Genomic DNA, 11,963 nt, shown 5'->3' on the forward strand with positions numbered 1-11,963 from the left:
ATACAGTATTGACTTTTAATTTATAATCATTTTTACACATTTAATAATGTACCCCTTCCACCTTTATATATAAGAGATTTTTAAATTTTTTTGTCTCTAAATATACTCCCTCTGTTTTCTATCTATAAAAAAAAAAAAAACTATATTTCACTGTTTAAAAATATATTAACTATATTAATTGTGTTTGAAAATAAAAAAATTAAATTATAATACCTTTATTAATTGTGTTAATAAACCTTTATTAATTATTTTTTATATTATGAATGATAAAATTATGAGGGCTAATTTAAAGTTTACAAAGTTTACAATAAATGCTTATTAAAAATATAATTTTGCTTATATAAAAAAATAAGTTAAAAATGATAGTTTCTTCTATAAATAAAAACAGAGAGAGTAAGATGTTGTTAGTATAATTTTTTTAATGAATGAACCACTATACACTTATTAAATTGAAAAAGTAAAAGATAAAGGGGATTTTGTACACATAACCATATCATAAGACTAAGTAAAAAAAAATAGCCTATCTTTGTTAAATTTTAAAAATGGCCTTTTAATATTTAGTTTATAATTAATTTACAAAACTACCCTTTTAATATATACTTTTGCAAAATACCAAAAGATTCAAAACAAGAAATCTTTGGAACAAGAGAGATGAATGCGATAAAAAAGACAAAACTGGATGTGAGAGAGACAAACGCGAGACAACATAGCAATGTAAGCGAGCTACAGTCATGACCATGAGAGACAAATGCGAGGTAAGAGACATTGACGATACTCGATAGAACAGAGCATGTCGGCAGGAAAATGGATCTATAGATTCATGATTTTTTATTTTATTAGTTTAGATATTTGACTCTCTGTGATAAACTAAATGTCTAAAAAATTTTGTGAATTGTGTTTGATTTGTTTTAGACAAATGATTATGTGTTTTACATGTTACTGATTTGCGATATTACATCATTGATATATTATTGTATATCATTGATTTACTATCATAGATCAATAAAACTAGACAATCAGACATAAACCTGTTTATCATTGATACACACACACATCAATGATATAGTATCGCAGATTAGTAACATGAAAAATATATAATCATTTGCCTAAAATAAATCAACACAATCCGTAAAAAAATTTGATGTTATCGATATATGTGAAGATGGTGAAAATCTTATGATAGATATAGATTTTAGCCCAGTCTTCTGTTTCCAAAAATAAAAATTCCTCTTCAATATCTAATGTCCTCTTCATAATGTTCTTAGAAAAAATAGAGAGGGATAAAAAAGAAAAACTCTACAATGAAAAAAGGCATCGGTAATTTTATAATCAGAGAAAAAAGGAATGATTCACCAAAAAATAAAGAAAAGATTCAGTCAGTTAAGGATTAATTATAATAGATATATTATATTTTAATAATAAATTTAATCTGAAAATAAAAAAGTAAAATAATTTAATTAATTTTATGAATGAGTATTTAAATAATTAATTTTTATTAATTTACGTAATTCCATTAAAAACAGCTATATACAGTGGCGGAGAGGGTTTAACTGCCTTTTTTTCCCCGGCTAGAGTGTGGTAGTTAATTTGGTATTATTATGTCTGCAAGACTACATAACCGCACAACATTTAAAGTCACCGTCACTCACTCGACAACTGCGCAATGTCGCATTGAGAAGTCTCACTCCCAATGAAATCAGAGCCTTCAACGTTTAAAAAGTTGATTGATGCATTTGGCCCCCCCTTCCTTGCAAGTACCCACGCGCCGCCTTGTGCTCCTCCATGCCTGTTCATCTTCTGCAACTGAAAGATCACAAGAAGTTCCTGCCTTTATGAATTCTGGGCCTTTGGATTATAAGAAGACATGGGCGGAGTCACCTCTTCAATCGCCGCCAAATTCGCCTTCTTCCCCCCAAACCCACCTTCCTACACTTTGATCTCCGACCAAGCTGGTCGATTTTCTATTCCTGAGGTCCCCATGAAGGACAACGTTGATGTTCTTAAGCTTCGGACTCGGCGAGGCAACGATATCGCTGCTGTTTATGTCAAGCATCACAAGGCGACAGGTACTATGCTTTACTCACATGGCAATGCTGCTGATTTGGGTCAGATGTTTGAGCTCTTCGTCGAATTGAGCAGAAGACTTCGCCTCAATGTTATGGGGTATGATAATCATAGCTCTTTCTTCTTTGCTATTATCTGTTATTTTTCAACCTTTAAAACTGAGCTTAACATTGTTTGGAAATGTTCTTGGATGCATAATATTTCTGGGAGTTGCGTAGATTGATTAGTAATACTCGTAAAAAAGTGAACGATTCTTATTTGTTCAATCATTAATTTCCTTTGTAGTTATTAAACATCGTTTTGTGCTGGAATGGGCATATGCAACAGTTTGTCCTATAATTTAGCTCTAATTGAGTGCTCCTCGTGTTTATAGTACAACTGCCTTTTCTTTTGTTTTTCCCCCCTCTTGGTCCATACTCTTGTCTTTAAAGGCCCTTGTACTCCGAGAAGTACTTTCAAGAACGGGAAGGTTCCTAACATCTGTAGAAAACTGCAAATGATGGAAATGCCACTTTCATAAGTCTTCTGAATCGATTTGTTAATTAGGGTTTATGATTGAGTTTCGGCTTTTTGGTATTTGGGGCCTAGATTTATTTTAGTCCCTCTTTTGCTTATAAATGGGCAACCAGCCCCTGTTTTTGGAGTTTTATTTTGGCTGTCCCATTTTATTTAAAACACAACACGCACGCGCACGCGCACGCGCAATGTGTGTCATGTTCTTATTACATAATAAATTGATTCAAAGCCTTGTTTATCATTGCATTCTTCTGCTCATTACAATTCCCGTTCATCATTCAACATTTGAAATTTTAAAACCAAAGATACCACCATTTTTGAATTGACCTCACCTGTCCTGGTTCAGTATTGTTGTCTTCCAGCAAGGCTAGGAATCCAAAGGAGAATCGAAAGTGTGACAACCTGTTTTGGACTCCCAATTTAGTGCCCACCTTAACATTTGACAACCTTGTGAACAGTTTAGAAATCTGCTTTAAAGCCGCCTCAAAACTGGGTTTGTCTTGAATTTCTTTAAGTAGAATATTTTAAATGAAATTCTTTAGTTATATTCATGTTAAAATATGTATGGGAATGGTTTAGTTATAATGAAGTGTTGTATTTTCAATATTTCTGTTTTCTAAATGGCTTTTTCTGGCACAATGTTTTTCTGTTCCCTGAGATTATATAATAACTATCTTTATATTGTTCTTTGCTGCAGTTATGATTACTCTGGTTATGGACGATCAACAGGAAAGGTCAGTTGCCTGTCTTTTGAATTCTTCTTTACTTCTTTACACAGAGTTGAGTTATCTTCATGTCATTGTATTTAAAATGGCCAAAATATCCTTTTGCATTTCTTGCCAAAGATACAAGTGATATATTAGGACATGAAAGGAGGAGAGGATCTCTGGGGCCTAGGTACTGCTATGAAGAAGAGTATTATTAACCCAAATCACACTTTCTGCAGTTTGTTGAATTAGCTATCCTGAGTACCCAACCTGGCAAACAGGGAAGATACAAGTATTTTTATCCCATGGCCAGAAGCTTGGTTTCTTCTCTGTATTTATAACCCATGGTCTTTTATAGGCATATTCCATTTTCAACCCATGGCTAGGGTTGAAGAACTGAAAATCATTTTGGTCCTTTTCTTCTGCTGTAGCTCCATCCTCATCAGATTCATATATTGGAAAGAATTGAGGATGGAAGAAAATACTGATTGGTTTTGCTTTGAGTGTAAATATCATTTGAGAGACTGCTCAATGCAAAGTGGTTTGTCATCAATCAAGGCCTGTTGTTACATTTAGAGATTATCACCTAAGATGAGAGATGTGGCAGATGGCAAACATCTGGGGATGTACAATGCAGAGTTGAACTACAAAAGTGAAGAGAGATGGCATGCCGTGCCCCCTAGGGAGCCCTAGGGATCAGAGTGATGAGATTGTTAGCTTTATCTTTCATCATGTTAACTTAAGCTAAATTGTTATTAGGTTTTTTATTATGATTTTTCTTTTGTTTCATCTTTTCTTTCTCATTGCATCTTATCTTCACTGAAAAGGCAAGTCCTTGTGCGCATTTAGGTTTTGATTTGATGTTTCTAATTTAGCCATCAGTATTAATATTGGGAACAACAACAACAAGCCTTATCAGGAAATAGGATTTAAATTTAATAGACATTAAATTTAATGGACAATATTTTGGTTTATTTAATATTCTTGTAATCAAGTAGAGTTTTTATTTGGTTTGCTACCAAATATTGACATGGTATTTCATATCCTAAAAAACTAGGGTGCTTTAAGGTTTGCTTCTTTGTAGGGATTATTATACACTGGCTATTCTCTAGCTTATTAAGATTTGGTTAGTAGTTTTCAGTGATTACCAATTTTCCTTTATTTCTTTTCTTACCTGCCTTTTATTCTCATATTTTATCTCCAATGTCTGACCTCTACACTACATTACTGGCCCATTCTGTAGAAAATATAACTGCTGCCAAAAGCACATGAAACCACCTTGAGAATTTCTTAGGACTTTCTTAGAAAAGCTGACTTTGGGTTGTATTTGATGATTGCCATACCATCCTGTATGATTATACCATATGGTCTCGGTTCTTTTTTCTTACTATTATTTGACAGCAAACTTTCTAACGTGGTTTTGTTTAGGTTCAATGTTTTGCTGAAATGGTAAGGAAAGGAAAATTTTATCACAGCATGACCTGTGAAACTTGATAACTTGTTTTAAAGTTAAATGCTGGCATTTATTGTGCGGCTTTGAACCTTTTGTCTGGACTCAGGAGGATCAAATGGGAATTAATTTAACTTTGGCGATCACACAATTTTTTTTTTTCGAAATTGTTTATTAAACCTTACTTTAGGAGTACAAAAAGCAATTGTCCAAAGGTCAGTCATTAGTCCTGCTTCAGTTAACCACTCGTGAGTCATCTCAGATTGATCCCCATCACAAGCAGGCTGGCACTAACTGGTAGAGGCCGCTGCTGCCATCTTGGCTTGGGTTATTTAATTCAATCTCGCTAGAATTCCTTTTGATGTTATGTTGTTCTCGATTCCTTTAAGCCTATATCGTTCTGTCAGTGAGCGAGCTTCTCTGGGAAACAGGATGCCCCAGTCATTTTAGTGAGTGTGACTGTTCCTGGTGGTTGTCAACAATGCACAACATCAGTTTTCCAAGAATTATAAATCTTTGTGCCTTTTTCCTTCCATCTTGGAGCGAATGGAACCACATGCATCAAAGTATGTAAAACTTTTAGAAATAATGTGGAAGTAATCTTGCTCTTTTGCAATTTGGACTGAGTTCCTTAAGTTTGGAGTATGTGGCAGCATCGTACTTCTTTCCTCTGGTTGTTTCTCCATCATCAACTGGAGAATTGTCATATGAATTTTCTATTGTTTGACTTTCATTAACGGTTATAATTTGCTATAGCAACAGTTTCAATATTTATAGCTTCACATGGAATTGAATATGAAAAGAAAAAAATATTTGATGCGTTTAAATGATTTTATGGAAAATCTGGATTTTGTAGACTGATTACTTTTTTTATCTGATGGACTATGAACAATGTTTGCCATTAATGTATTTTTATTATGGACCTGTAGCTCCATTCTTTCATGTGACTGAACAAACACCGCTTTTTTCTCTGTTGAAACAGCCAACTGAATCGAATACATATGCAGATATTGATGCTGCATATAAATGCCTAAAAGATCAATATGGGGTGAAAGATGATCGATTAATATTGTATGGTCAATCTGTTGGCAGTGGGCCCACACTTGATCTTGCTTCACGAGTACCAGAATTAAGAGGCGTTGTGTTGCACAGTCCAATTTTATCTGGGATGAGAGTGCTGTATCCTTTAAAACGGACATACTGGTTTGATATTTACAAGGTAGAGTTTTTATTGCTGATTTGAATTAATCTGTTTCCTTCCTCACGTAGGAACTCATGTGGTTTCTTTTCTTTTCATTACCCAGAACATTGATAAAATATGCTTGGTGAACTGTCCTGTTTTGGTTATTCATGTAAGTGACTCTTCCCTCTCAAAATGTGCGTATTCTGGTGTTCTTTTAAGAAAGCAAGAATGGTTAATCCTATTTTAGTCTTAGTAGATAGGTCAACTTTAATGTTATGTTCAGATTAATGGGAATTTGTTTAAATTTGGGCCTAATTCTTTATTTGGATGCATAAAATTCTATGGATCTGGATTTGACCCAAATCCATTCTTTATTATAATTCTTTAATAATTTCAAATTCACTCTACACACTAGTTGTTTGAAAATTCATCCACTCCGACCCCCCCTCTCTCTCTTCACTAATAGTGCCTTTGTTACTCTTGCCTCTTCTCTCATTCCTCATCCTTGTTTCTCACCAATTGAAAAGTAAAGTTCGTTATTCCCGATCTTCTGTTTTTCACTTTGAATCTCAACTTGTCTCTCTTCTTCCCTTGATTTTTTTTTCCACTATTAATACAAAAGGATTTTAAATATATGAATTTTAAATGAGAGCTTTTAAATATGAGATTTCAAATATAAAATTCAAATCTAAATCCACCAACCAAGAAGCTACCTAAATTTGTTAGAATCAAATTTGAAGGTTCAAATTTTTGTTAGAAACCAATAGGCTTTCTCTCTCTCTCTCTCTCTCACCTCGTCGCTCATCAATGCACAGGGGACATCAGATGAAGTTGTGCATTGGTCCCATGGAAAGAAGCTTTGGGAGCTTTGCAAGGTAAAGTATGAACCTTTATGGGTAAAAGGTGGTGGCCATTGTAATCTTGAGCTTTACCCAGAATTCATTAAACATCTCAAGAAATTTGTACACTCAATTGCCAAATCTAAAGCTAAAGCTAAAGCTTCTAGCAAGGATGGTTCTGTAGAAATTGATATTCATGGCAAAGCAAACAAAGAAGAATCTGAGAGTGGAACTTCTGATGCATCTGTATTGGGTTCAGTACTTCCAGAAGCTTCTAGAAACAGTTTAGATAGTCGCCTAGACAAGTCTAGAAAATCAAACAAACCTGAAAAGTCTAGGATGAGCACTGACATTGTTGATAGGTTTAGGAGAAGAAAGGGATTAGTTTGGTAGTTTCTTACTAAAACTTCACCCACAGCAACTAATCTGCTAGTATCATCTAATTGACAGTGGATTTAATCTCATGTTTACGCGGTCATACATTCTGAGAGACAATGTCAAATAAAAACATGATTATGTCTAAGACTCTTATCCACTCCCTGCATATTTTATTTCCATTTTTTTAACCTCTTTCTAAATGTACCATGTGTATTGATTTTTATGAAAATAGAAATTTTGGATTGTACTTGCCAAGTACTCGTTATGAACATTAGGTTAGGAATTCAGGTGCATGGGTGTTAAAATTATTTGGAGTAATGATTTGTAAAATCAACAGATTGACCTCAAATGCAACCCCATTTATATATCATTTTTTTATAAATGTTTTTTTAAAAAAGTTTATAAGTACAAAAGTCAATTCTGTTACTTTTTGGGGTCAAATACAAAAACCAATTCATTCTGGGCAAAATTATAATCGAGCGGTGTACTTTTTATAAGAAAGAAAATGATTATTAAAAAAAATAGATATAATTCCTAAGTAAGAAAATCAATTGCTATTAAGTCCTGCAAAGGTCACCAAATTTGTGTAAGAACAAATCAGATAAGTTGCGAATTTTTAAGTTTGGCTCCTAAATATTGTAGGAGGATTTGTAAAAATTTTTCCCAATTATATGATTTAAAGTTCAATTTAGATTTTTTAAGAGTTCCCGTATGAGTCAAATCTAAATTGTACAACTTATTTTGTGTTTTTGTACACATTTTCTAGAAAATCTATTGATGATAGGTCATAAATAATTAATTTCTTTACCTCACCTCTCAAAAAGGTTGACCATTGAGATTATCGTCAGATGTATGTTCTCGTGTGTGTATTGATAATAACCTGGACATATATTCAGGCACATATGAATCATTATATAAGAATAATATAACTTGTTCATGACATGCAACAGATATTGTTAACTAAGTACACTCTCCAATCCTAAATGTATAAGCTAGTTGAAAAGTTTGTTTTGATTATAAATACAATATTTGAATCTTCTTTATCCTCTTTATTTTTTATTATTTTTCAAATTACCCCTATAGTTAGATTATTGCGAAGTTGAATTACCATCATACAGCTTGTGACTCTTTCAATTGGGGTTTTTTTTTAAAAAAAAAAATCAGAACACATTTTTACAAAAAGGTAATGTATGTAGTTTTTTTAATCTATGTGAACTAATTAACTAGCTCTTATATTTAAAATTGAGAGAAGTAAAATGTTTATGCGTGACATGCCAGTCGACACATTTAAAGGTAAAAATCAAATTTGAGTAGCATACACATAAAATTACGTACAATTGAATGGATTACATGAATATATATACATTATATCAGCATTTTTTCCTATGGTTACCCCTTGGTACAGGAGCCCTCCAAGATGTTTATTTTCTGAGTGTAAGGAAGCTCACAAAACAGGAGAAGAAAATTGTTTATGTTAGTAAAGATACTGATGGCAAAATGAGAGAGAAAATGAAGGAGGAAATCAATTCCACGGACCTACCCAAGAAACCCAATTCCTTGAGATTTAAATTGTTGGAATATTAGTTGTTAATCATGATTAGTTGTTAGTTAATAATGGTTAGTTGTTAACTTAAGTCTATAAATATGGTTAAAGGCTAGGGATTTTGGATAGGGAGGTATTTTGTGTTCCCTCACCTTACCTCACTCCATATGGGGATTAGTTCTCATTGCGTTTAACTAAGGGATGAATTATGTGTGTGGCTTTAAATCCTTCAAGTGAAGGATTTTGATGATGTAATGTTGTGTCATGTTCATTCACAATAGTGAATGAACAATCTTCTTCTCTCTACTCAACTCTTTGTAATCTTAACATGAAGGAATTTACTTTCCTAAAGAACTTGGATGCAAACCAAAGGCACAAGTTTATGTGTTTCACTTTCACACTTCTCTTACTCTAGTTCTTTACTACCAAACGGGGTCATTATTGTTAGATACTTAAAAAGAGATCTACTAATGGAATGCATGGTTATCATCATTGATATAGGAATTTGGTAGAATTTTTTAGATGATCTATGTGGGTCTTTGTTGTTCTGTTGTTGAAATGTTTTCCCTTGGCAGCTTTTAGCTTCCATAATCAAGGGTCGCTAACTACAATTTTCCCTAAACTTCCTCCCTTTTTATGTCGTTTATCCGAAATGCTTCGGTTATTATTTTTACTAAAACTCTAAAAGTAACCACCTTTTTCTTAACAGAAACATGAGTTGGGTTAGGCAGAAATAAAATTAGGTTTATTAGCCTAAATAAAAATAAATATGGTATTTAAAGAGATGCTATTGAATTAGACTTTTTCAATATTTGCGAATAGCCTCTTCATTTAATGACACCCCACATTCCTTGGAGGAAGAAGGTTGTGACTGTGGTCTTTATGCCTCATGCGATGAAGGAATAAATAGGTGTGTCGATGTGTTGAGTATATGTTTTATTATTATCTTTCCCTTTAAAGTAAGGGTAGGTACATAAACGTATGGGTATTTGTAATTTATTTAAAAACAAGTAGGATTTAGATACTTAACCATACATACATACATATATATGTATGTATACATACATGTATGTATATGTATGTATACATATATATATATATACATAATCAAGATAAATAATATATTAATAATATTAATAACAAGAATTTGTTATAGAAGAGATAATCAATACATAAGGCTAAATATATAAGTTTTTTTTTTAAAGAAAGAGTTCTTCAATATTCAAGTTTTGCATTTTTAATCTTTCAAACTTTAGTTTAAAAAAAAAAACTGTGCAAGAATAGTATTTTTTTTTTATTTTCGCCATTCAACGTTATTTTAACTATTGATCAAAATAGCTTGGTCTATCCAGTTAAACCAATTTAGTATTTGAATTGGATTAACTCGGTCAATTTTAAGAGAATTAGATTTGACCCGAAAATCAGAGTGGGTCAACCCGAGGTCAAAGACAACAAAAAATTTAAGCTAAGTCACTCAAATTCGTGATTTATATTCTCTAATGTCTAGTTCTCTTTTATCTTCTCTTTTCTAATATTTAATATTTCCTCCACAGGCTAGGCTCAATTTCTGACCTCTCTTCTAACCTTTGCCTCCAACTCTAGTGATCCAGCCTTTGACATTGATATTGAAAACTTGTGAGTTTTGACAGCTTGCCTCCGGTTCCAGCATTTTGCTTCGAGATTGTGAACTTGTGCCAACATACCTCTACCTCTAGCTCTAGTAATCTAGGCATTTAGCTTTTGACATCAAAATCTCAAGCATTATTGACAAATTAATGTTTTGGTTATATATTTGTGTGTATAAATTTTTTTATTTTATTTTTATGTCACCAGTTCAACTGTCAATCTAACTAGTAAAACCATAAAAACCGTGACATGTTGCTCTTTCTAGTTCGACGTTTCAAAACACTGGTCTAAAATTAAATGTAGTTCAAAATTATATATATGATTTTCAATTTTTGAACCTTTTCACTAAAATTTTGCTGGAGAGGTATTATTAAAGCTGTCAATAAGAGCTGTTCTAATCTTTAATTTATAAGTTTGACTCATAAGGGCTGAAGCTCATAAGTCCTCTTGTCTTATAATTAGCACTTTTTTCAAACTCAGCCTTTATTAATAGGGTTTAAGGCCAAGCTTGATAGCCTACATAATTTTTTTAAAAAAAAAATTCTAACTATAATAATACAACGTATATGTAAATTTTTACAAAATTCCTAAAGAAATATTGCAAGATAATTGATTCTCACTGTATTGATTTTTTTACTGGGGGTTAAATGGAGATAGGAAAAGGATGCATTTAACACACAGGAATTGCTTATTCAAACCTATCTCTGAAGGGGGTTTAGGAATTATATCTATTCATGATATCAACGTTTCCCTCCTCGCCAAACAAATTTGGCGCTTAATTGATGCTAAGGAAGATTCTTTAGTGGCAAATACTCTCAAAAGTCAAATACATTGATTTTTCAAAGCCTGAGATTGTCAAAAAGCCTTACAATTCTCCATGGTACTGGAAAGGTAAATGGGAATGTGCTGATATGATTGTTCCTAAATTGTTGGTAGAGGAAATAGAATTGATATTTCAATCCCTTTTTGGTGGCCCATGAAAGAACAAATTTCTCATATCCCAATCTCTCATGTCTCTGATCTCACAACCCATACCCATAATCCCTAGACACCTTTTCAGTGGAATGAATCTTTGGTGAATCAATTATGATCCAATCATAGGATCAACCATCTTAAATCAACCAATTCTGGTTTGTGAATTTGAAGACAATTTTTTGGGATGGAAATAGGAGTGGTGCTTACACTGTGAAAGATGGTTATCTTCCTCGAGCTAACTCATCAATGAATTCTCTAAATCATAAGACTGTCTTCTGGAAAGATTTGTGGAAATTACAAATCCCTTGTAAACATATTCTCCTTGTTTGGAAAATTCTTAATGATTGCATGCCTACAGGGGAGACTTTAAGAAGACATCATCTTAACTCAAATATTCTGTCCTTTTAGATGTGATCAAGAGGAATCATCCTCTCATCTATTCTTCTCTTGCAATCAAACATGATTGTTGTGGTTTGTTGCCTTTGGCATCAGGACTGACAATATCACCATGGAAATTATCAAGACTGGCTCCTTGATTCTCTAAACAAGTTTACGAAGGATGATAATATCCAATGGATTAGTAATATTACCACTATGACTAGTATGATTTGGTGGAGGAGAAATCAGATCACTCATCATGGAAATAGATTTGATCCTTTCCAGACAATCATGCAAGTGACAA

General features: G+C 32.8%; 1 protein-coding gene across 1 annotated transcript; it reads left to right on the forward strand.

Annotated features, from left to right (window-relative positions):
* The first annotated feature begins 1,712 nt into the window (after positions 1-1,712).
* On the forward strand, positions 1,713-7,384 carry LOC129289770 (uncharacterized). Its single transcript, XM_054926531.1, has 5 exons — positions 1,713-2,163; positions 3,278-3,314; positions 5,720-5,956; positions 6,042-6,089; positions 6,736-7,384. Exons 1-5 carry the CDS (start codon positions 1,865-1,867, stop codon positions 7,150-7,152), a joined length of 1,038 nt encoding a protein of 345 aa, XP_054782506.1. The 5' UTR covers positions 1,713-1,864; the 3' UTR covers positions 7,153-7,384.
* The last annotated feature ends 4,579 nt before the right edge of the window (positions 7,385-11,963 follow it).

This window comes from Prosopis cineraria, unplaced genomic scaffold (genome assembly GCF_029017545.1).
Source record: "Prosopis cineraria cultivar Desert tree isolate PC_DT_omini unplaced genomic scaffold, ASM2901754v1 PC1, whole genome shotgun sequence".
NCBI lineage: Eukaryota > Viridiplantae > Streptophyta > Magnoliopsida > Fabales > Fabaceae > Prosopis > Prosopis cineraria.

What these genes read in the sequence shown, in the direction of transcription:
- LOC129289770 (XM_054926531.1), top strand. Translation starts at nt 1,865, where the DNA reads ATGGGCGGAGTCACCTCTTCAATCGCCGCCAAATTCGCCTTCTTCCCC. An exon ending in CTTCGCCTCAATGTTATGGG is followed by an intron (nt 2,164 to 3,277) that starts GTATGATAATCA and finishes TCTTTGCTGCAG; the next exon opens with TTATGATTACTCTGGTTATG. An exon ending in GTCCTGTTTTGGTTATTCAT is followed by an intron (nt 6,090 to 6,735) that starts GTAAGTGACTCT and finishes ATCAATGCACAG; the next exon opens with GGGACATCAGATGAAGTTGT.